The following is a 27,195-nucleotide window of genomic DNA, read 5'->3' as shown; positions in this document are numbered from 1 at the left end:
AAAGAGAAGAAGACATTCTTTTTAGGTATTTGGAGCATTTTTAGATTAGACCATATTTTGGACCAAAAACAAGTTTTAATAATTTTAAAATTTTGAAATTATATAAGCATCTTCTCTGACAACAATGAAACAAATCTAGAAATCAGTAACAAAGGAAAATACACAAATGTGTGGAAATTAAACAGAGCACTCTTAAACAATAGATCATAGAAGGTATCACGGAAAATTAGAAAATATTTTGAAGTGGGTGAAAATGAAGACAACATACCAAAAGTTATGGAATGCAACAAAAGCAGTGCTTGGAGGAAGATTTTAGCTATAAAAGCTTACATACAACACACCAAAAATCTGAAATTAGTAAACTAATTATGACACCTGAAGAACTTAAAAAAAGAAGAAAAAAATGATCAGAATAGAGATAAATGAAAAATGTATAGGGAAAATAAATGAAACCAAAACTAGTTTTTTTTTAAATAGCAAAAATGACAAACCTTTAACTAAAATTAATTAGAAAAAAAGATTTAGTTTACTAAATCAGAAACTCAAGAGTGGACATTAACACCAACCTCATAGAAATAAAAAGATCATACATATAACAAAATTGTAAACAAGTATACACAACAAACTAGATAATGTCAAAAGGGGCGAAAAATTCTTAGAAATACACAAACTACAAAAACTGATCAAGAAAAAGTAGAAAATATGAAGACTTATAACAAGTAAGGAGATTGAATCAGTAATAAAAATCTTTCCAGCAAAGAAAATTGAGGGACCAGATAATTTCTTGGTTGAATTTTGCTAAAACATGTAAAGAGGACGCCAGACCTGTGGTTGCACAGTGGATAAAGTGTCGACCTAGAAATGCTGAGATCGCCGGTTCGAAACCCTGGGCTTGCCTGGTCAAGGCACATATGGGAGTTGATGCTTCCAGCTCCTCCTCACCTTCTCTCTCTGTCTCTCTTTCCTTTCTCTCCCCCTCTCTGTTTCTCTTTCTTCCTTTCTCTCTCCTCTCTAAAATGAATAAATAAAATTAAAAAAAAAAAAACATGTAAAGAAGAATTAATATCAACCCTCCTCCAACTTTTCCTAAATAGAGGAGAAGATACTTCTAACACCTATGGGGCCAGCATTGCTCTGATTCTGAAGCCAGACAAAGACACTACAAGAAAAGACAACTACAGGCCAATAAATACTATTAATCAATGTGGATGCAAAAATGCTCAACAAATACTAGCAAACAGAAGTCAGCAGCATATTAATTAATTAGCATGACAAGTAAAATTTATTCTATGAATGAAAAAGTGGTTCAACATGAAAAAATTAATCAGTGTAATACACCAGTGGTCCCCAACCTTTTTTGAGCCACAGACCAGTTTAATGTCAGAAAATATTTTTGGCCTTGGCCGGTTGGCTCAGTGGTAGAGTGTCGGCCTGGTGTGCAGAAGTCCCGGGTTCGATTCCCGGCCAGGGCACACAGTAGAAGCGCCCATCTGCTTCTTCACCCCTCCCCCTCTCCTTCCTCTCTGTCTCTCTCTTCCCCTCCCACAGCCAAGGCTCCACTGGAGCAAAGTTTGCCCGGGCGCTGAGGATGGTTCTGTGGCCTCTGCCTCAGGCGCTAGAATGGCTCTGATTGTGGCAGAGCGAGGCCCCAGATGGGCAGAGCATCACCCCCTGGTGGGCATGCTGGGTGGATCCCGGTCAGGCGCATGCGGGAGTCTGTCTGACTGCCTCCCTGTTTCCAGCTTCGGAAAAATACAAAAAAAAAAAAAAAAAAAATTTTTTTTTCATGAACTGGTCTTTAGGGTGGGACAGATAAATGTATCACGTGACCGAGACAAGCGTCAAGAGTGAGTCTTAGACGGATGTAACAGAGGGAATCTGGTCTTTTTAAAAAATAATATATTGTTCAGACTTAAATATAAATAAAACGGAAATAATGTAAGTTATTTATTCTTTCTCTGCGGACCAGTACCAAATGGCCCATGGACTGGTACCGGTCCATGGCCCGGGGTTTGGGGACCACTGTAATACACTACATTCCTTGAATTAAAAAAAAAAAATAACCCACATAATCATTTAATTAGTATAGGAAATGCATTTGTTGAAATCCAACATTTATCCATGAAAAAAAAGACAATAAACTAGGAATAGAAGTGTTCTTCACATAATAAAGGCAATATGTGACAGAACTACAGCTAATGTACTTGAAGTCCTAAGCTGGAACAATTAGCAAAGAAAAAGAACGCAAAGTCTTCCAAATTGTATAGGAACAAGTAAAACAATCTTTATCTGCAGATGATGTGTTTTGTTTGTTTGTTTGTTTTGTATTTTTATGAAGCTGGAAACGGGGAGAGACAGTCAGACAGACTCCCGCATGCACCCGACCGGGATCCACCCGGAACGCCCACCAGGAGTGATGCTCTGCCCACCAGGGGGCGATGCTCTGCCCCTCCAGGGCAGTCGCTCTGCCGCAACCAGAGCCACTCTAGCGCCTGGGGCAGAGGCCAAGGAGCCATCCCCAGCACCCAGGCCATCTTTGCTCCAATGGAGCCTTGGCTGCCGGAGGGGAAGAGAGAGACAGAGAGGAAGGAGGGGGTGGGGATGGAGAAGCAAATGGGCGCTTCTCCTGTGTGCCCTGGCCGGGAATCGAACCCGGGTCCCCCGCACGCCAGGCCGACGCTCTACTGCTGAGCCAACCGGCCAGGGCCAGATGATGTGGTTTTATATGTAGTAAAGCCTATAGACTACATGAAGAAATCCTTAGAGCTAATAAATGAATTCAGCAAAATGCCGGATACAAAATCAATGTGAAAATAACTCAGTTGTATTTTTATACACTAGCAATGAAAAATCCAAAAAGGAAATTAAGAAAATAATTACATTTAAAATAGCATCGGCCCTGGCCGGTTGGCTCAGCGGTAGAGCGTCGGCCTGGCGTGCGGGGGACCCGGGTTTGATTCCCGACCAGGGCACATAGGAGAAGCGCCCATTTGCTTCTCCACCCCCACCCCCTCCTTCCTCTCTGTCTCTCTCTTCCCCTCCTGCAGCCAAGGCTCCATTGGAGCAAAGATGGCCCGGGCGCTGGGGATGGCTCCTTGGCCTCTGCCCCAGGTGCTAGAATGGCTCTGGTAGCGGCAGAGCGACCCCCGCCCCCCCCCCCCTCGAGGGGCAGAGCATCGCCCCTGGTGGGCGTGCTGGGTGGATCCCGGTCGGGCGCATGCGGTAGTCTGTCTGACTGTCTCTCCCCGTTTCTAGCTTCAGAAAAATACAAAAAAAAAAGCATTGGAAACACTGAAATACATATATTTAAAATTTTTATTTAAAAAATTAAACTTGACAGGGTGACATTGATCAATAAGAGTACATAGGTTTCAGGTAAACATTCTCTAGCGTTTGAACTGTTGATCCTGTTGTATATCCATCACCCAAAGTGAGATAACTTTCCGTCACCATATATATTTGTCTCTCTTTACTTCCTTTCCGCACCCCCTACCACACATCTTCCTCCCCCTAGTAACCACTTCTCTGTTATCTAGGTCCTTGAGTCTCAGGAGTAAATTTAACTAAACAGATGTAAGACTTATATACTAAAAACTATAAAACATTTTTGAAAAAAATTAAAGAAGACCTAAATAAATGGAAAGATATCTTGAATTCATAAATTGGAATACTTTGTATTTTTAAGATGATAATACTACCCGAAGTGATCTACAGATTTAGTGCAACCCCTATTAAAATTCCAGTGGTGGCTTTTGCAGAAATGGAAAACTCCACTCTTCAGTTCATAAGGAATTTTAAGGAACCCAGAACTGCCACAAGAGTCTTTCTTGAATAGGAAGAGCAAAGTTCAGGGAATTTATAGTTCTCAATTTTAAACTACAGATGTCCAGAAATCAAAATAGTATTATATTAGCCTAAGAATAGATATAGATACCAGTGGAATAAAATTGAAAGCCCAGAAGTAAAGCCTCACATAGATGGTCAATTGATTTTTTTTAACAATGCCAAGACCATTTAGTGGGGAAAAGAACACTCTTCAAGAAATGGTGCTGGGATACAAAAGAATGAAATTAAACCCATACTTTATATCATTTGCAAAAATTAATGCAAAATGGATCAAAGATCTAAATTTAAGACTTATAACTATACAACTTTGAAGAAAGTATAGGTGTAAATATTCATAACTTTGGATTTGGTAATTTATTTTTTGTTTATTTATTTAGCAAGAGAGACAGAGACAGACAGGAAGGGAGAGAGATGAGAAGCATCAACTCATAGTTGTGGCACCTTAGTTGTTCATTCATTGCTTTCTCATATGTGCCTTGACTGGGGGTTTCCAGCCAAACCAGTGACCCCTACTCAAGCCAGAGATCTTGGGCTTCAGTCCAGCAACCTTTGGACTAAAGCCAATGACCATAGGGTTATCTGTATGATCCTATGTTCAAGCCGGCGACCCCATGCTCAAGCTGGATGAGCCTGTGCTTGAGCCAGCAGCCTCAGGATTTCAAACCTGGATCCTCAGGATCTCAGGTTGACGCTCTTGTCTACTGCGCCACTCCTTGGTCAGGCTGGTAATTTCTTTACTATGCCATCAAAAGCACAGACACAAAATTAAAAAAAAAACTGATAAATTGGATGTGATTAAAATAAGAAGCTTGGGTGCTTCAAATGACATTCTTTTTTCTTTGCCTTTTTGAAAAAAAAGTTACTTAGTAATTGATTTTAGAGAGAAAGAAAGAAACATTGATTTGTTGTTCCACCCACCTATGCATCCATTGGCTAATTCCTGCATATGTCCTGACTGGCATTGAAACCGCAACCCTCACATATCAAGACCATGCTCCGACCAACTGAGATACCCAGGCAGGGCCAAAGGACATTTTTTTCTTTCCTTTTTTCTTTATATAGGGAGGGGAGGGGAGGCAGAGACAGATTCTCACGTGTACCCTAACCAGAATCCACCTGGCAAGCCCACTAGGGATGATGCTGTCCCCATCTGAGATGTTGCTCCGTTGCTCAGCAACTGAGCTTTTCTTAGTACCTTAGACCATGGAGCCATCCTCAACTAGTGGGCTAACTCCAATTGAACTATGGCTGCAGAAGGGGAAGAGAGAGAGAGAGAAAGAGAGAAATGAGGGGGGGGGAGAAGGGTAGAGAAGCAGATGGGCACTTCTCTTGTGGGTTCTGATGGGGAATTGAACCTGGGACAGCCACACACTGGGCCAGTGCTCTACAAATGAGCCAACCAGCCAGGGCTGAAAGGACATTTCTTAATGGAGTGAACAGAAAACACACAAAATGGGAGAAAATATTTGAAAACCAGATATATAATAAAGATTTAAAACAGAAACAAACACTCCCCCCAAAAAACTCAATTGAAAAATGGACAAAATACTCTTAACAGACATTTATCCAAAGGATATATATAAATAGCTAAGAAGCACATGAAAAGATGCTCAACATTATTGATTGTCAGAGACTTGCACATCAAAAACCATAATGAGATACCATTTCATGGTATCACCTACTTCAATGGACGTTTAAAAAAACAACCAGAAAATAAATATTGCTTTGGATGTGAAGAAATTGGAACCTTGGTATATTGCTGGTGGGAATGTAAAATGGTGTACCTGATTTGGAAAATAGTTTGGTGGTTTCTCAAAAGAATAAACATAAATCATTTAAACCAACAGTACTTCCATATTTATATACACACACATATACACACACTTGTTCTCTAATTGTTATAGCAACAATATTCTAATAGCTGAGAGGTGGAAACAACCGAAGTGTCCATTAAGAGATGAATGAATAAACAAAATGTTACATGACAATAGAATATTATTAAGCTATATAATGGAATGATACGCTGATATGTACTTGGTTACCACATGAAGGAATATTGAAAACATACGAAAAGTTAAATAGTCCAAACCCAGAGAACAAATATTGTGTGATTCCACTTCTTTTATTTAAAACAATTTTTTTTTAATTTATTGATTTTAGAGTGAGAAGAAAGGGGAGAGACAGACAGACAGACAGAAGCATCAATCTGGTCTTGTATGTACCCTGACTGGGGATCAAACCCATAACCCTTGCATATCAAGACAATGCTCCAAACAACCAAGCCATCTGGCCAGGGATTTATGATTTTACTTATATAAAGTATGTAGCATAGGCAATTCATAGAGATAAACCATAGGTGTTTTCAGATGTTGGAAAAAGTGAGAAATGGATAATTGGTAGAGAGTTTCTGTTTGGGATGAGGGGAAAGTTTTGAAAGTGGATAGTGAGCAGTGATGGTTGCACAGCCCTATAAATAATTAATGTAACTGAATTGTATACCTAGCTATGGTTAAAATGGCAAATTTTATGTTACATATATTTTACCACTACAAAGGAAAATACCATCTATTGTTTTTAGATTCCGAATTTCTGTAAGATAAAGGAAAATGTTGGTTTCACCTAATCTGTTTTTACATGTTCCAGTGATACTCAGTTAACTAGGTAAAGAGTAGGTATATAATTTTTATTGAGCACTTACCATGTGTCAGGCATTGTTTATATATTTTAACTATATATTCATCTGTTTAATTTCTCTATTGATTCACAGTTACCCTGTGAGTTGGGTATTATTCTCTTTTTATAGATGAGAAAACAATTACAGAGAAATTGTAAGTAATTTATGTGAGGTAAAGTAGTAAGTGATAGAGCTGACATATCCAGGGGTGTCTAGGGCTCATACTCAGCATACTCAGCTCATTGCCCTCTTTTCAGATGACATGATGCTTGTTTATCCCTGTAATGATAATTGATGTTTATAATCTGAGAAACCAGAAAAGCCTTCTTTATCAAAATGTCTTTATCAAAATTTAGATAGTGCAAGAATGTATTAAGTATTCTCTTTCTAAATTAGCATCACAATGGGCAAAGGGAAATATGTTTTGGGTGCTTTCCATATGATAGAGATTGTATTATGTGCTTTCATATATGTTATCCAGTTTACTCTTCACTACAACACTGATATGGTATTTCTAGATAAAAAATAGAATGTCTTGGAAGCTAAGTAACTTGTCCAAGTTTGTGCAGCTTTGGAGGTATGGAGCCAATATTTTGTTTCGATTTTGCTTGATCTCCAAATCCTAGGTATCATACCTAGGCTTTTAAGCTGGATATCCAATGACTAGAGAAAATATTCTCCATCTGTAATTAAACCAAGCAGTGATTTTTCAACCTTTTTCAATTCATGGCACATATAAACAATTACTAAAATTCTGTGGCACACCAAAAATATGTATATTTTGCTTATCTGACAAAATATTTGGTATAATTTTGATTAATTCATACAACTGGCTCTTTTGTGTTGCCTGTTATCTTTTTTTAATTTGACAACCTAAGGGAAAAGAGGTCAGTGCCCCCGAGTAAATAGTCAGATATTATGTGTCTTAAAAATTCTTGCAGCACATCAGTTGAAAATTGCTGGTATAGAGCCTTCATTTAATACCTAGATGGATTTTATTCCCCCTGGAAATTTATCACTATAGCACTTCTAAAATGTTTTCTTCATATGAATCTTAATGAAAAGTGTTCTAATAGCTTCCTTCTTTACTCATTAATAATAATTAATACTGATATATAACATTTACTAAGTAGTTCTATACTTACAGTGTGCTAATAATAATTTCTACTTGCATTATTGTTTTTAATCTCAGCAATCCTGTGAGGTATAAGTAGGCATTGTTATGTTTCTGCATAAATCTTCTTACTTGATGGGCCTGAGAATGGAAGTTGGTCAGTTAACTGAAAATCAGTTAAGTTATAGAATCACAAAAATCAACGTGTATTGTAAACATTTTAATTAAAAAATTGTATAAATGTAGATTCATAGTGAGCCTTTTCTTGAGTAAGATGGCTAGAGTGAGCTTGACATACTGTGCTGAAACTTGATTTAAGGTGGCATCCATGATTTTCAATTGTTGTTTTTTCATTGAACGGGGCACAAACTCAAAACTATTTATGAAGCAGTAAGAGTGCAGCAGCTTCTTGTAGAATACGATTTTCCCAATATTTTATAGTTTTGTACTTGTCTTACCCCAAACCAATTCCATAGCAGTTTTTTTGTGGCTTATTGAGTGCAAAACATTAAACCTAGTTTTTATAGCAAGAGCTTTCTTATTCCTTCTCATTCAAATCAGTTTATTTAATATTTAATATAATTATGTTATAATTAAAACTAGAATAAAACAGGTCTGGGAACAAATATCACTCTCAGTTGGCAGTTTTTTTCTCATCAGGTTTTATTGACATTTGCTATTTCAGTGTGTTGATTTTTTCTGTGGTAAAATATACTAGATATAATTTGTCATTTTAACCACTTTAAGTGTATAATTTAGTGGTATTGCATATATTTATAATGTTATGTAATTATCACCAATATCTATTTCCAGAAATTTTTCATCATTTCAAATAGTAACTTCATATCTATTAAGCAATTAATTTCTTTTTTTATTTTTATTTAAAAAAATTTTTATAAATAAATTTTTATTAATTTTAATGGGGTGACATCAATAAATCAGGGTACATATATTCAAAGAAAACGTCCAAGTTATCTTGTCACTCAATTATGTTGCATACCCATCACCCAAAGTCAGATTGTCCTCCGTCACCTTCTATCTAGTTTTCTTTGTGCCCCTCCCCCTCCCCCTCCTTTCCTCCCTCCCCTCTTCCCCCCCCCCCCCCGCCTAACCACCACACTCCCGTCCATGTCTCTTAGTCTCGTCCTTATGTCCCACCAATATATGGAATCCTGTAGTTCCCGTTTTTTTCCGACCCACCCACCTCACTTCATACAATGTTATCAAGATCCCACCATTTTGTTGTAAATGATCCAATGTCATCATTTCTTATGGCTGAACAGTACACCATGGTGTACATGCGCCACATCCTCTCCATCCAGTCTTCTATTTTTTTTTTTTTACAGTGATTAAAGCCTTTAAGCAAACTCTTGGCCAATACAGCAAAAATCCATAAAAGAGTGGTGTCCTTAACCTGTTCACCAAGTGCAAGTTGGCACCATCACCATTCCAAATCCCTGCAAATGCAACCCAACCCCAGTTCAGTCTGTTAGGAGCTGTCACAAGGAGCAGGAGTCCAGGAAAAGTCCACATCCAGGAAAAGTCCGCATGGCACTGGAATTGTTGTCACAAATCTATACTTTGCAGCTTACGTCCAAGCAATTAATTTCTATTCCTCTGGCCTTCTCCCCCCATTCCCTAGTAAACTCTATTCTCATTTCTTTGTGAATTCTAGGCCTATTCTGGCTCTATCATATAGCTAGAATAATACAATATTAATTCTTTCATGTCTGCCTTATGTCATTTATGTTTCCAGGTTCATCAAAGTTTTAGCATTTAACTGAGGTTCATTCCTTTTTATGGCTGAATAGCATTGCATCGTTTGTATAAACCACATTTTCACCCTCTTCATTTGTTGATGGACACTTGATAGCTTCCTATGCTTTTAGTTAAGATTCAGAAGTTTTTTCTTCTTCTTTTCCAAGTGAGAGGAGGGGAGATAGAGAGACAGATTCCTGCATGTACCCTGACTGGGATCCACCCAGCAACCCCCATCTGGGGAAGATGCTCTGCCCATCTGGGGCCATGCTCGCAACTGAGCCATCTTTAGCTCCTGAAGCGGAGGCTCTATGGAGCCATCCTCAGTGCCATGAACCAATCAGGCCATGGCTGCGGGCGAGGAAGTTAGGGAAAGAAAGACAAGAGAGAGAAGGGGTAGGGGTGGAGAAGCCCGCTTTTCCTATGTGTCCTGACCAGGAATCAAACCTGGGACATCTTATGCTGGGCTGACGCTCTACCACTCAGCCAACTGGCCAGGGCCAAGTTGCAGAAATTTTGACCACAGGATTTTCTTAGTTGAAACAGTATTAAGTATTTTATTTTTTTGTATATTGGTGTTAAAATAGTATTTTTGCTGGTTTTCTAAAAAAAACTTTTCAATGTGTAATCAATTCATCAAATGATTATTCTTTATGTGTTTAGAGTTTTCATTTACTCCCTTTTTAAATTATATACCATACCAATACAATTTAAAAAATAGAACTGGCACATATTTTGGGAGCTTAATAGCATATTTTCATTGTATCAAATGGAAGTGTCTTTGCACAAGGCAAAGTTAAACAGTACAAGTTTAGGAAAAAGATTGAAATTTGAATCCTTAAAGTGGGTTACGTTAGTGGCCATTTGAAAAATTTGCTTTGTTCTCTTCCATATCTTATAATACTGCTACACTACTACAAATGACAAATTAATCAAATTATAAAATTTTCATTTTTATAATTTTACAAGTATGAACAGTTAACATACTTCTAGTGGAGTAACTAGAAGATAAGGACTGTGGGTTTTATTCACTGCTCTCTTTTGCATCTCTGTAATAGGTACAGTGGTGATGGATTGGGAATGGAAAGTAGAAGGAACAACGTTCCTTTTTTTATTAAAAGCAGCACACCTGGTATTTTTAAAATAGTTTTTTAGTATTGGTTTTGAGCAGGTTTCATGTGACATTGAAAGACCAATTCTTGTTTTTATCCCAGTGGGTCTCATGCTGTGGTTTCAGTTGTCTAGCTTCTTTGTCAATTGAAGTATACTCTTTCTAAGTTGTTTGTTTTATTGTAAAAATAACCCAGTAACAGAAGGTAGCTTCTTAAAATGAATGATCTTTTATAAATTCTCAAGGGTAATATGTACAATTTTAATTAAAATTTGAAATGTTGGGAAAATTACCTCCCAATATTTAAAAGAAAAATTTGAAAAATACCTTTGAATGTTTTAAAGTAAATTTGTGAATAATCTTGAACAATTATTGTAAAAAAGAAAATGATGAATCAAGGATAATTCATTATATTTACTTACTCTTATTCACTTAAAGTTTAATTACTGTCAAAATGAACCATGGCTTACTGGGTGGATGGACTGGCTTCTTTTAAGTGAAGTAGCTATCAACACGCTTTACATTTAACACTTTCCTTCAGGGTTCATCTGTTTTTCAACATGAATTTATTTATTATTAATTTTTATTTATTGATTTTAGCCAGAGAGGAAGGGCAAGAGAGAGAGATGGGGACATCAATCTGTTCCTGTACATGCCCTGACCAGGGATCGAACCAGCACCCTCTGTGCTTTAGGCTGATGCTCTAACCAATGGAGCTATCTGGCCAGGGCCAGGGTTGTTCTTCTTGAGTTAGAGGAAACTTTCTATTTCTAGACAACTGACTTGTGTTTTTCCTGAGAAACCAGATCCTAGACTGGTATTGATAAAAATGCAGAACATCTTAAATGACATGCTGGGCTCTATGTTTTAGGTCACTCATTTACTTGGGTGAAGAATGAGTTAGGATTGTGGAGTAGCAATGAAGTACAGGCTGGGTATGAATGGAGAGGTGTTGTTGGAGCTGAAATTCCACAAAGTTGATAACCTCCATTACCTAGCAGGGTCCTCAGGCAGCAGTTTTCCATTATCCAAGCAAGGTGAGTGGTCATACACATCCAGTCAATAGCAACCGGATAGGTGTTCTTATTTGATGGTGACTTAGCATTTCAGAGTGTTCTTTGGTAAGGTGGAAAGTATAATGGAGGTAATTTTGAGGAGTTTGTAAATTCTTTAGTTACTGACATTTTGCTAGGATAAAATAAGAGTAAATTATTTATTTGATACAGGAAGAGATCAGTTACAGTTTAGGGTTTCCTACCTTGGCACTGGTCTCCTGTGGAGGGAGGTTCTAGTTGGTTTCTGCTCCAGCAAGTTGTGATTCTGAGTATCCATTTTTTTGTCTCTCCAATTTTGGGGGCAATGGTGTTCCCTATAATCTGATTTTCTGATGTAATGTAAGAAAAGTTGTTGATTTTTCGGTTTGTTCAGCTTTATTATTTGTTGTTAAGGTGGAGTGGCAACTTTCTAAGTTCTTTATAAGCTGGTCTAGAAACCATATGTTGACTTTTTTTTAAAGGCATTGCAATTACTGGATCATCGTTGTGATCTTGTTTATACTCAGTTCTGTGCTTCAGTATGGTAGATCTGTGAAAAAACCCCAAGGTCTTTTCCAAATCCCTCTAACTTGGGTGGTCTAGACTAGGCCTTACTTTAGGGCCTGATTCTTACTCCATGGTACCACCAGTTTGGTGTCTCACCTGGATACCAAGGCCCTTAACAAGATGTCTCCATTTTGGCAGGGCCAGAGCTACCATGTGTTGAGCACTATCTTCGTGGATAGAGAATGCTGTATTTACAAGAGTTATACTACTACTATTACTGTTTTTAGATAATTGTGTTAAATCCAGGGCATGTTACCTTCTGAATGATTTTCTGTGAATGATACATGGTTGTAGCATTGAGAGATTTGAACATTTGCACAACTGGAAAATGCACTGGGTATAATGATTACTTGGATAGCCTGGAACATTAGGACCTTTATAGTTGAGGAAATGGTGATTAGTGCAGATAGGCACCGATGCATATTCCATCTTGCCTATTATGTCCTCTGATGACGTCTAAAACAGAAGATCAGTTTCTGCAGTGTGACTAAATGACAGTAATTATAATTATAAATGAAGCAATTTTCCCTAATAAGTTGCTTGGGCTTCCATGCTGTGAATGTCTGGTGAGGCCAGCCACAGGGTCCTTAACTGTGTGTAACCCCTCCTGTGGCCCCTATCTCTATGGAAAGTCATTTGTTTATAGATAAAGCCACTGAAACCACATGCTAAGGTAAAAACACGAGGTACTTAGCTTAAATGTCTTTCTCAGGCTGTAGCAGTATGCCTTTACCTGTCTTAATCTGAGACTTTACCAACCTGTTCACACAAATTGATGTCTAAGACCTTAAAAAATACTTGTTACTCCTTTTATGTAAATTATGTTCTTCCATCTCGATGAACCTGGCTTGTGCAGTAAATATTGAGGTCTCTTTATTGCTTAGGTTCTGAACAAATTGACAAGATAAAGAAATACTGACAGAGGAAAAGTCATACCTTTATTATTCAGAAAGGCTAGATTGGAAAATGTTGCTTAGTAATAGAGTTAAATGGAATTGTTAACTCAGTGCTGGAGTTTGGCCATCTCACTCACTGTCAGGTAGGCTAGACCAGCAGAGTGGCCTGTGTTTGTAGAAGTGGAGGTTGCTTGCTTCCTATGGGCAGTTTGTTCCTAAGGTAAAGAAGGGTAGAAATTAGCTGCATGTATTCAGTATATTAAACACAAACTAACCAGTGAAGAGACCAGGAATTAGACTAATTGAACTTCCTCCAGAAGAAGGAAGCAGAGCCGAGAAAAGAAGTATTTTCCTTCCATTTCTGTGTTTTTTTGATTTATTCACTTTCAAATATCTAGACTGATTCCTTGGTATGCAAGTTGAGGATTTAGCTCACTTCTCCTTCCTTGACTCCTTTCTTCTTCTCATCCTCCCAACGTAATGTTATGCTTTTGATTGAGTAAGTGTTCAGTGTTTACATTTTACAATTGTGTACTTACCTTTACCTTTTATCCCCCATAAAATTTTGTTTTTAATGAAATCAACAAATGTCTCTTTGTCCCTTTTCGTTTAGTTTTTATAGTGTTAACACTCATGGAGCCCAGCGCTTTTCCTCAATTGAATCAGTATATCTATTTATAGATACTTAATCAAAATTTATCTTGTTGGGCAAATGAGTTTGTAAAATCTATATTTTCTGGATTTGCTCACTTTTATTGTTAAAAATGGCCACTGCCCAGATATGTGATCTGTGAAACTGCTAATTACCTTCCTGCTTGGGAAGGGGTTTTGTTATGCTAATGTTTTCTGGAGGCAGGGTTTCATGCCAAATAGTTTTAAGAAGAAAGGAGAAGAAGAAGGAGGCCATGTTTTTGCTGAGTTTGTGCGGAGAGAAGGCAGAATGCTAAAGGAGAAGGAAGAAGCAGCCAAGATGGCAGGTTGCTAGAGGTGAAGCCAGTTTGTGCAGAGATGAGGAGGGAGAAGATGTGCAGAACGAGAACCAGAGGTGACTTAGACTAGTGGAGGCCTTTGATTCTAGGAAAAACCGGAAAAGATTCTCCTGGTGTGGAACCGGAGAACATGTGAGTGGGTTTTGGTGTCCTCTGTGTGTTTGTTTTTACTCGCTGGCCTGTTGCGAGGCTAGAATATAGCCCACCAGTTTTTGGCTCCGCAGTTTCATTACTGTCTGTCCGAATCTTACGGGAACCTGCATGTGAATGGCCATGATGGCGGCAGCGGCCCCTGGCCTTACACTTTTTAAAGCAGATTTCCCTGGTATATTCTGAAGGCTTCATGATGGACTTCTTGTATGTAAAGGCTCTTGCATTAGTGGTCATCTTAGTATCTTACTGTCACCATTATCCTTAAGGCATTTCTCATCTTGCTGTTATATTAGATGTTCTGTTGCTCAGATGCTATGTCTTCTTTGTCTTACTGTATTCTCATGTTTTGTAGAGCACAAATTCAAATAATTTCTTGATAAAGAATATTTGAGAAATCTTTAAGAAGTTGCATGTCTGCAATGTCTCTATTTAATTTTACCCTTACATTTAATTCATAGTCTGAATCCTGAGTATAGAATTCTAGGTTTGAAATAATTTTCCTTTACAATTTGATGGCATGAACCTATTGTTTTCTTTCAGTGTTGTGAAAAGCTTGATGCCTTTAAAAATATTCTTAATCATTTGTATGAAATCTGTTTCTCTCTGGAAGTGTGTAGATTCTTTTTTTATATTCATAATTCTGAAATTTATGATGATTTGCCTAGCCACTTTGTTGCTTGTGCTAGACACATGAGTCAGCCCTTTCAGTCTGGAAGTCTGTAGCCTTTCATCATAGAACATTTTATAGAACTAATTCTTTGAATTCTTCCATATTCACTGTGTAAGCTTTCACATCATGCCCACATTTTCAGCAATGTGTTTCTGCTTTCAGGTGTGAATGGAGTACCCCAGTCCAAATACCCTCTGTTTTACTCTCCCTGGTGAACTCCAGTCTTTTGCTATTGTGGGAGAGTGAGCAAGGTCAGGCTGTGCAGTAATGGGAGATGATCCGAGTGCTTAACTACTTCTAAAAGCAGACTTTAAAGAATCCTGTGTGTTTAGCACTAACCTCATCCTCATGGCCAGACATATGTGAGCCTATTGGGAGTTCTGTAGTGATTAACAAGTTGCTTCTGTGCTTTTCCCACAATTGGCTTTGGATTAAGCTTTGTCAGGTTTAACTAATATGCCATTATACATTTGTTCTAGAAATTTGTATGCTTTTTAATGCATTATAAGATGTGATAACAGATTTAAGGAACATGACGAATACAGATGAACAAAAATGTTATTTCATTGTATCTGCAATAGCAGTGATATTATATGAAATTATCTTGTTTTCTTTGTGACAGTGAGAGAGACAGAGAGAGGGACAGACAGGGACAGACAGACAGGAAGGGAGGGAGATGAGAAGCATCAGTTCTTTGTTGCGACTCCTTAGTTGTTCATTGATTACTTTCTTATATGTGCCTTGATTGGAGGACTACAGCAGAGCAAGTGACCCCTTGCTGAAGCCAGCGACCTTGGGCTTCAAGCCAGTGACCTTTGGGCTCAAGCCAGCGACCCTGGGGTCATGTCTATGATCCCGTGCTCAAGCCACCGACCCCACACTTGAGCTGGTAGCCCACGTTCAAGCTGGCAACCTTGGGGTTTTGAACCTGGGTCCTCTTGTGTCCCAGTCCGACACTCGATCCACTGTACCACTGCCTGGTCAGGCTGTAATTATCTTTTATATCTGTTGTTTACCAAGTCCCATGTACTGCTAACTACTGTGATTTTTAAAATTTATTTTTTGCTTATATTAATAAGTACTGGAAAGCTGAAATTCATTTAGAGGATAGTATGAAAATAAAAACGTACTATTTTTTCCTGGAATCTCTGAATTCTACCCATGAACCCAATTTAGAAGTCCTGAATTAACTGAGACATGAAACCGTAATCATGGTTTCCTATTTTGTCCACATTTTTCAGAGTGGCTTCTATAGTGTATAACCCTTATTAAATTTTAATTCATTAGGCAATACTAACTGTCAACTAAGTGTAAGACACTAGGCAGGCACCAGGGATATATTAGTTAATGAAAAAAAGTTTTATCTTCACGGAGTTTATATATGGAGTGGAATATATAATTGATTATAGTGTAGATTATAGTGTAGTATTAATGTACATAATGTACTATGTACATTAAAATACATAGTATTACCATACCTAAAAATATAACTGCAATCAGTTACATTTCTGATAATGTAATTAAAACAGAACTTGAAAGATTTTATTATAAAAGTAATTTTTTTTAAATGGGGGATTGACAGGCAGAAAACCAAAACAATACCTCCTATTATAGCACTAATTGGGTTAACCACTGTTAACACCTTGTTGTATACATTTAGCTTCCTCTCTATATACATATACCAATAAGTATATTTATTTATTTTTTCTTTTCTTTTTTTTTTATGAAGTGAGAAGTAGGGAGCAGCAGACAGACAGACTCCAGCATGCCCACCTGGGGGCAATGTTCTACCCATCTGGGCTGTTGCTCCGCTGCAACCAGAGCCATTCTAGTGCCTGAGGCGGAGGCCATGGAGCCATCCTCAGCACCTGGGCCAACTTTGCTCCCATGGAGCATTGGCTGTGGGAGGGGAAGAGAGAGATAGAGAGAAAGGAGAGAGGGAAGGGTGGAGAAGCAGATGGGCGCTTCTCCTGTGTACCCTGACCGGGAATTGAGCCCGAGACTTCCACACGCTGAGCCAATGCTACCCATATGTATTATATACTTAAATATGCACAATTAGTTTATGAAGTTGGAGTATATTATAAAAATATATGTAAAATTTTTATTTTTATTAAGTGTTTAATTCAATTTTAATGGCTATATAATAATTTTGTGAAAGCACCTTAATTTTTACCTTTAGGTTTTCTACTTTTTACTATTGAAAAAAAATTTCTTTTGCTATTTTTTTTCTATTAAATGAGGAGTGGGGAGGCAGGGAGCAGCAAGACAGATTCCTGCATGTGACCTGACTGGGATCCACCAGGCAAGCCTGCTACAGGGTGATGCTTGCCCTTCTGAGGCAGCTGCTCTGTTGTTTGGCAACTGAGCTATTTTAGTGCCTGAGGTGAGGCCATGGAGCCATCATCAGCACCCGGGGTCAACTTGCTCATTTGAGCCATGGTTGCAGGGGTGATGAGAAAGAGAGGAGAGAGAGACAGAGAGACAGAGAGAAGGGGAGAGGGAGAGGTGGAGAAGCAGATGGTTGCTTCTCCTATGTGCCCTGACTGGGAATCGAATCTAGGGCTTCCATATGCCGGGCCAATGCTCTATCGCTGAGCCAACTGGCCAGGGTGCTAATTTCTTATAGCTAAATACCAACACACTGTTAGTTGATTATTACAATAGTTTATTATGAAAAAATTTCAATATATGGAAAATTTGAACTTTACAGTAAACACTTATATATCCACTACTTAGATTATATAATTAACATTTTAATATGCTTGCTTTGCTACGTGTCTATTCAGTTATACATCCTTTCTTAGTTAATTTTTTAGTAAATACTTAGAAGTGGAGTTATAAATTTTTCACACACATTTTTATAATTTTTTTAAAATTATAGGGGCCCTGGCTGCTTGGCTCAGTGGTAGAGCATTGGCCTGTTGTGTGGAAGTCCTGGGTTTGATTCCTGTTCGGGGCACACAGGAGAAGCAACCATCTGCTTCTCCACCCTCCCCCCCCCATTTCTCTTTCTCTCTTCCCACCCCGCATCCATGGCTGAAATGGTTCGAGCAAATAAAATAGCTCAGTTGCTGAGCATCAGAACTGCAGCCCAGACAGACAGAGCATCTCCTGGTAGGGAGCCTGCCAGGTGGATCCTGGTTGGGGGGCATGCAGGAGTCTGTCTCTGCCACCCTCACCTCTCACTTCAAAAAAAAATATGGGAAATAGCCTCTAAGAACATTTTTATTACTAATTTATGCTCTTACCAGTGGTTATTAGCATACTTTGAAATCTTGCCAGCACTGGGTTTTATTTTATTTTATCTTCTTAGATAACTTTTTGGTAATTTTTAATCTATAGGTTGTTAATGAAGTAAGTTTCTTATTTTAGCTGGAAGATGACTCTCTTTATATTTAATACTTATAAAACAGCATTCATTTATAATTTGCTTTGGTGATCTTATCACTACTGTAGATTTGAAAATAAATAAATGGAAATCAGGGGAAATGGCGCCGTGAGAAGCGCGTCCGACAGCTCTCCCCTAAATCACAACAAATTTATCAACTAGAAACAGAAAAATTTATCCTCGGAGCATTCCGGAGTTCCACACAAACTGAAAGCAAAAGGACTGTTATCACTTGAATCTGAGAGACGAGGTTGTGGAGGAAGCTACCGCAGCGACGCTCATTCAAGCCGCGAGGGAGTGCGCCTGTGTGCTATCAATAAGACCACCCTCAGATGCCGATAAGAAAGAGGAAATCGAATATTATGGATACAAAAGAAAGAGAGGTAACACAAATAGATGTGGAAAAATCTATGGAGAAAAGACTTAACATATTGGAAGCCTTGGAGCTAAATGACAGAGAATTTAAACTAGAAATCTTAAAAATACTCAGAGATATACAAGAAAACACAGAAAGGCAATATAGGGAGATCAGAAAACAACTCAATGAACACCAAGAATATATTACCAAGGAAATTGAAACTATAAAAACAAATCAAACAGAAATGAAAAACTCAATTCACGAGCTGAAAAACGAGGTAACAAGCTTAGCTAACAGAACAGCCCAGATTGAAGATAGGATTAGTGAAATAGAAGACAAACAACTTGAGGCACAACAGAGAGAAGAAGAAAGAGACTCAAAAATAATAAAAAACGAGAAAGCCCTACAGGAATTGTCTGACTCCATCAGAAAGAATAACATAAGAATAATAGGTATATCAGAGGGAGAAGAGAAAGAAAATGGAATGGAGAATATACTCAAACAAATAATAGACGAGAACTTCCCAAGCCTGTGGAAGGAACTAAAGCCTCAAATTCAAGAAGCAAACAGAACACCAAGTTTTCTTAACCCCAACAAACCCACTCCAAGGCACATCATAATAAAGATGACACAAACCAATGACAAAGAAAAAATTCTCAAGGCAGCCAGGGAAAAGAAGAGTACAACATATAAAGGAAGGCCTATTAGATTATCATCAGATTTCTCAGCAGAAACTCTACAAGCTAGAAGAGAGTGGACCCCAATATTTAAAGCCCTGAAAGAGAGGAACTTTCAGCCAAGAATACTATACCCATCAAAGCTATCCTTCAAGTATGAAGGAGATATAAAAACATTCACAAATACAGAAAAGATGAGAGAATTTATCAACAGAAAGCCCCCACTCCAGGAAATACTAAAGGGGGTTTTCCAACCAGATTCAAAGAACAAAAGAAAACAACACCACAAGTAACAGCTCCACCAAGAACACAATAAAACCAAACTTAAACTGTGACAACAAAGGAAAAAAAGGGGGGAGAGGATGGAGATTAACAGTAGCAAAGGATGATGAAGTGCAGAAATACTTATAAGATAGGGTACTACAATGAATATGGTAGGTACCCTTTTCATTACTTAATGGTAACCACCCTTAAAAAAACCACCACAAAAACACTTGACTTAAAAAAGGTAGCAACAGAGGAAAGAAGTATGGAACACAAACAAACAAAAACAAATGATAGAAAAACAAAAGAGAAGAATCAAACTAGATACAAAACTAACAGAAAGCAATTTATAAAATGGCAGTAGGGAACCCACAAGTGTCAATAATTACACTAAATGTAAATGGATTAAACTTACCAATAAAAAGACACAGAGTAGCAGAATGGATTAAAAAAGAAAATCCAACTATATGCTGCCTACAAGAAACACATCTAAGCAACAAGGATAAAAACAAATTCAAAGTGAAAGGCTGGAAAACAATACTCCAAGCAAACAACACCCCAAAAAAAGCAGGGGTAGCAATACTCATATCTAATAATGCTGAATACAAGACAGAAAAAGTACTCAGAGACAAAAATGGTCATTTCATAATGATTAAGGGGAAGTTGAATCAAGAAGACATAACAATCCTTAATATATATGCACCAAACCAAGGAGCACCAAAATATATAAGACAGCTACTTATTGACCTTAAAACAGAAACTAACAAAAATACAATCATACTTGGAGACCTCAATACACCGCTGACGGCTCTAGATTGGTCATCCAAACAGAGAATCAATAAAGATATAGTGGCCTTAAACGAAATACTAGAACACCTGGATATGATAGACATCTACAGGACACTTCATCCCAAAGCGACAGAGTATACATTTTTCTCTAGTGTACATGGAACATTCTCAAGAATTGACCATATGTTGGGCCACAAAGACAATATCAGCAAATTTAGAAAAATTGAAATTGTACCAAGCATATTTTCTGATCATAAAGCCTTGAAACTAGAATTCAACTGCAAAAAAGAGGGGGAAAAACCCACAAAAATGTGGAAACTAAACAACATACTTCTAAAAAATGAATGGGTCAAAGAAGAAATAAGCGCAGAGATCAAAAGATATATACAGACAAATGAAAATGAAAATACGACATATCAGAATCTCTGGGATGCAGCAAAAGCAGTAATAAGAGGAAAGTTCATATCACTTCAGGCCTATATGAACAAACAAGAGAGAGCCGAAGTAAACCACTTAACTTCACACCTTAAGGAACTAGAAAAAGAAGAACAAAGACAACCCAAAACCAGCTGAAGAAAGGAGATAATAAAAATCAGAGCAGAAATAAATGAAATAGAGAACAGAAAAACTATAGAAAAAATCAATAAAACAAGGAGCTGGTTCTTTGAAAAGATCAACAAAATTGACAAACCCTTGGCAAGACTCACCAAGGAAAAAAGACACAGGACTCAAATAAATAAAATCCAAAATGAAAGAGGAGAGATCACCACAGACATCATAGAAATACAAAGAATTATTGTAGAATACTATGAAAAATTATATGCCACCAAATACAACAATCTAGAAGAAATGGATAAATTCCTAGAACAATACAACCTTCCTAGACTGAGTCATGAAGAAGCAGAAAGCCTAAACAGACCAATCAGCAGGGAGGAAATAGAAAAACTATTAAAAATCTCCCCAAAAATAAAAGTCCAGGCCCAGACGGTTATACTAGTGAATTCTATCAAACATTCAAAGAAGACTTGGTTCCTATTCTACTCAAAGTCTTCCAAAAAACTGAAGAAGAAGCAATACTTCCAAACACATTTTATGAGGCCAACATAACCCTCATACCAAAACCTGGCAAGGATGGCACAAAGAAAGAAAACTACAGACCAATATCTCTAATGAATACAGATGCTAAAATACTAAACAAAATACTGGCAAACCGAATACAACAACATATTAAAAAAATAATACATCATGATCAAGTAGGATTCATCCCAGAATCTCAAGGATGGTTCAACATACGCAAAACGGTTAACGTAATACACCATATCAACAAAACAAAGAACAAAAACCACATGATCTTATCAATAGATGCAGAAAAGGCTTTTGATAAAATACAACACAATTTTATGTTTAAGACTCTCAACAAAATGGGTATAGAAGGAAAATATCTCAACATGATAAAGGCCATATATGATAAACCATCAGCCAACATCCTATTAAACGGCATAAAACTGAGGACTTTCTACCTTAAATCAGGAACAAGACAGGGTTGTCCACTCTCTCCACTCTTATTCAACGTGGTGCTAGAAGTTCTGGCCAGAGCAATCAGACAAGACAAAGAAATAAAAGGCATCCATATCGGAAAAGAAGAAGTAAAGCTATCACTTTTTGCTGATGATATGATCCTATACATCGAAAACCCGAAGGACTCCACAAAAAGATTATTAGAAACAATAAACCAATACAGTAAGGTCACAGGATACAAAATTAACATACAAAAGTCCATAGCCTTTCTATATGCCAACAATGAAATATTAGAAAACGAACTCAAAAAAATAATCCCCTTCACGATTGCAATAAAAAAAATAAAATACCTAGGGATAAACATAACAAAGAACGTAAAGGACCTATATAATGAAAATTACAAAGCATTGTTAAGGGAAATCGAAAAAGATACAATGAGATGGAAAAATATTCCTTGTTCTTGGATAGGAAGAATAAATATAATCAAAATGGCCATATTACCCAAAGCAATATACAAATTTAATGCAATTCCCATCAAAATCCCTATGAGATTTTTTAAAGAAATGGAACAAAAAATCATCAGATTTATATGGAACTGTAAAAAACCCCGAATAGCCAAAACAATCCTAAGGAAAAAGAATGAAGCTGGGGGCATTACAATACCTGACTTTAAACTCTATTATAGGGCCACGATAATCAAAACAGCATGGTATTGGCAAAAACATAGACACTCAGACCAATGGAACAGAATAGAAAGCCCAGAAATAAAACCACATATATATGGTCAAATAATCTTTGATAAAGGGGCCAACAACACACAATGGAGAAAAGAAAGCCTCTTCAACAAATGGTGTTGGGAAAACTGGAAAGCCACATGCAAAAGAATGAAACTAGACTACAGCCTGTCCCCGTGTACTAAAATTAATTCAAAATGGATCAAAGACCTAAATATAAGACCTGAAACAATAAAGTACATAGAAGAAGACATAGGTACTAAAATCATGGACCTGGGTTTTAAAGAACATTTTATGAACTTGACTCCAATGGCAAGAGAAGTGAAGGCAAAGATAAATGAATGGGACTACATCAGAATTAAAAGTTTTTGCTCAGCAAGAGAAACTGATATCAAAATAAACAGACAGCCAACTATATGGGAACTGATATTTTCAAACGACAGCTCAGATAAGGGCCTAATATCCAAAATTTACAAAGAACTCATAAAACTCAACAACAAACAAACAAACAATCCAATAAAAAAATGGGAAGAGGACATGAACAGACACTTCTCCCAGGAAGAGATACAAATGGCCAACAGATATATGAAAAGATGCTCAGCTTCATTAGTTATTAGAGAAATGCAAATCAAAACTACAATGAGATACCACCTCACTCCTGTTAGATTAGCTATTATCAACAAGACGGGTAATAGCAAATGTTGGAGAGGCTGTGGAGAAAAAGGAACCCTCATTCACTGTTGGTGGGACTGTAAAGTAGTACAACCATTATGGAGGAAAGTATGGTGGTTCCTCAAAAAACTGCAAATAGAACTACCTTATGACCCAGCAATCCCTCTACTGGGTATATACCCCAAAACCTCAGAAACATTGATACGTGAAGACACATGTAGCCCCATGTTCATTGCAGCACTGTTCACAGTGGCCAAGACATGGAAACAACCAAAAAGCCCTTCAATAGAAGACTGGATAAAGAAGATGTGGCACATATACACTATGGAATACTACTCAGCCATAAGAAATGATGACATCAGATCATTTACAGCAAAATGGTGGGATCTTGATAACATTATAAGGAGTGAAATAAGTAAATCAGAAAAAAACAAGAACTACATGATTCCATACATTGGTGGAACATAAAAATGAGACTAAGAGACATGGACAAGAGTGTGGTGGTTACCAAGGGTGGGGGGGGGGGAGGGAGGACATGGGAGGGAGGGAGGGAGAGAGTTAGGGGGAGGGGGAGGGGCACAGAGAACTAGATAGAGGGTGACGGAGGACAATCTGACTTTGGGCGAGGGGTTTGCAACATAATTTGATGACAAAATAACCTAGACATGTTTTCTTTGAATATATGTACCCTGATTTATTAATGTCATCCCATTACCATTAATAAAAATTTATTAAAAAAAAAAAAAGAAAATAAATAAATGTAATTTGTTCTTTGTGATACTTAATGTTTTTAAATGGGAACATTGTACTTGTTCACTAATTACTTAAGGTACAATTGGGATTTCAATCAGGAAATCACTATTCCTTTTATTTTTTTAATGTACCACAGTGTAACTATTCTAACTGGAATATTAGTTGTAGAATATTCAGATTCTTTTTTATAGATTTTATTTATTCATTTTTAGAGAGAGAGAGACAAACGAGAGAGAAGGGGGAGGGGTAGAAAGCATCAACTCCCATATGTGCAATGACCAGGCAAGCCCAGGGTTTTGAATCTGCGATCTCAGCATTCCAGGTTGATGCTTTATCCACGGTGCCACCAGAGGTCAGTCCAGACTTTTTTCTTTTGCACAGAATAATTGAGCTGAAAGAGAGAAATGATTCATTGGGGCAATCAGAAGTAGAATTAGAATATCATGAATTGAATTCTTTCAGTCAATGTTTTTGTTTTATTTCTTGAACTGGTATCCATCCTACTCACTGTAACACTATAACTGCTATAAAGACTCAAGAGAAGTAATGGTGTGTATTTGAAGTGTTAAGGTTAAGCAATCTAGGCACTTAGGTAGGTATATAGTGTGAAGTAGTTGAAGGAAGGAAGTAGATTAGAAGGTGGAAAGGCTTCACAATACTGTTTTAAATTATAAATTGCTTGTATAATATTTTATTTTAAAAGTAGTTTATAAACAATTAATTGACTTTGGTAGGCTATTTAAAAAAATTGTTTGGAAAATTTACCAGAAATATGTTATCTTTGTTATTTTCTAAACATTTAGCCAAATCTTTTTGTTCACAGCTGGGCTCAAAATGCAGAGAACTCAAAGATATTCATTTCGGCCAGTGTTACAAGATCTCAGATGAAGGCATGATCGTCATAGCTAAAGGCTGTCTGAAATTACAAAGAATATACATGCAGGAAAACAAATTAGTAAGTACTTACATCATTCTTATAGTTTCGATTTTGTTTCTAACCTTTGAATTCCTTATAACTTAGCTTATAAATTGTTTTCTGCCTTTTTTTTTTTTGGTAGTTGAGAGGCAAATACTACTTGAAAGCAAGAATTCTCTCAAAACAACGATTTTACAAATTGATCCTCTAACTGTATATGATCTTATATGTGGCACTTGCTTGATACTCAGATAACTCAGGTATATTGAAAAAAATTAAGTTTTAGTATCAGACTTTATTATGTGGTTATAATTCCTTCTGATTTAGAGATTGTAGTAATTCTAGATAGGATTTTATTTTCATATTCAGTAAGATGTATGCTTGTGAAATGGAGCCTTTCATTTCACTAAATGTGGTAAAAAATGAGGTTCAATAAATTGAGGTAAATAATTTTAGTTACATAGGTTTTATATCTTAAGCACATACATGTGTGACTTATACTTAATATATTATATATAATATATTTAAAGCCATTTAATTTTCTTTTATTGATATATAATTCATATATAATAAAATTTACTCTTTTAAAGTGTACAATTCAGTGATTTTAGTATATTCTCGAAGTTGTGCAATCACTAATTCTAGAATATTTTCATTACCCCCAAAAGAAACTCTGTGCTCATTAGCAATTACTCCTCATTTCCCCCTTTCTTTAGCCCCTGGCAATTGGCAGTCTACTTTCTATCTCTATGGATTTACCTGTTTTAGACAGCTCACATACCTTTATTGGAATCACACAGTATGTGTTTTTTTGTGTCTGGCTTCTTTCACTTAGCATAATGTTTTTATGGTTCATCCCTGTTGTAGCATGTGACAGAGCTTCATTTCTTTTTTAAGCCTTAATAATATTCCAAATCCATTAATTTTGATTTGATAGATATATAATACAAATTAATAGAAAGGGTTATCACTAGGGAGGTACTAGTAGCGTTTTCAATGCTGAAAAGGGTGCACTTTAAAATAGGCAAGGTGTTCTTGAATATATAGCATATTTACAAAGAAGACTTGCTTTTTAATTATACCCCCATTGAGTTAGTTTATAAAATTTGATAAATACATCTCATATAGTAATGTAAAATTTTAAAAGTTTTTAGAAGCATCAGCAATTCAATAAGATAATACTTGAGTTATTATATATATATTATATATATATACATATATATTTTTTTTTAAGTGATAGGAGAGGAGGTAGTGAGACAGACTCACATGCTAGAATCAAGCAAGCTATTTTTAGTGCCTGAGGCTGGCTCCACCAACCCACATATTCTCAGTGCTTGGGGTCAACACTTGGACCAGTCGAGCCACTTGCTGTGGAGGGGAAAAGGGAGAGAAGGGGGAGAGTGAGGGGAAGAGAAGCCAATGGTCACTTCTCCATATGCCCTGACCAGAAATCGAACCTGGGACATCCAGAGTTTGGGCTGATGCTTTATCCACTGAACCAAGAAGCCAGGGCCGATAATGCTATTTTTAAAAGATAGTTAGAAAAATTGAAACATTGTGAGTTAAAAGTAAATGCCTTTATTACCACATAGAATCATATTTGTCTCTGAAATTATATAGTAAAAATATTTCTTTTTACTACATTTTTTTATAGAGACAGAGAGAGAGTCAGACAGATAGGGACAGTCAGACAGGAAGGGAGAGAGATGAGAGGCATCAGTTCTTCGTTGTGGCACCTTACTTGTTCATTGATTGCTTTCTCATATGTGCCTTGATCTGGGGGCTACAGCAGAGCGAGTGACCCCTTGTTCAAGCAAGCGACCTTGGGCTTCAAGCCAGTGACCTTGGGCTTCAAGCCAGTGATCTTTGGGCTCACGCTGGCGACCCTGCACTCAAGCTGGAGACCTTAGGGTTTCGAACCTGGGTCCTCCACATCCCAGTCTGTTGCTCTATCCACTGTGCTACTGCCTGGTCAGGCTCTTTTTACTACATTTAAAATAAACTTAATTATCACTCCTGAGGCAGTATGGTCTTAAAGAGGGAATAAGGTCTTCCACAGTAGAGACCTGAATTTTTGAATCCTGGTATCCACTTACTGTCTTTGTGACTTTGGGAAAGTTCCTTAAACTCTCTGTGCCTCATTGGCAATTGAGTTAATACTTGTCTTTTTGCACATTGTGGCTTTGAGGATTAAATGACATAAAGTCCTTAAATTGTCTAGTACAGACTCTGACCCATAACAAAAGCTATGAAAAAAGTAGTAGTGCTTATGAGATTATGACTATATTTGTTGCCTGTTGGTTTCCACTTT

The 27,195-nt window shown here is 37.2% G+C and overlaps 1 protein-coding gene across 1 annotated transcript in view; it reads left to right on the top strand.

Moving 5' to 3' along the window:
* FBXL17 (F-box and leucine rich repeat protein 17) overlaps positions 1-27,195 on the top strand; it is a 712,016-nt gene that overhangs the window by 28,058 nt on the left and 656,763 nt on the right. Inside the window, exon 4 of the mRNA XM_066273966.1 lies at positions 24,792-24,923. Coding sequence (XP_066130063.1) covers positions 24,792-24,923 — 132 coding nt within the window. The remainder of the gene's footprint in view (positions 1-24,791; positions 24,924-27,195) is intronic.

This window comes from Saccopteryx bilineata, chromosome 4, assembly GCF_036850765.1.
Source record: "Saccopteryx bilineata isolate mSacBil1 chromosome 4, mSacBil1_pri_phased_curated, whole genome shotgun sequence".
NCBI classification, from domain to species: Eukaryota; Metazoa; Chordata; class Mammalia; order Chiroptera; family Emballonuridae; genus Saccopteryx; species Saccopteryx bilineata.
Note: the sequence above shows the minus strand (reverse complement) of the source record. Positions and strands in the feature narration are given on the sequence as shown.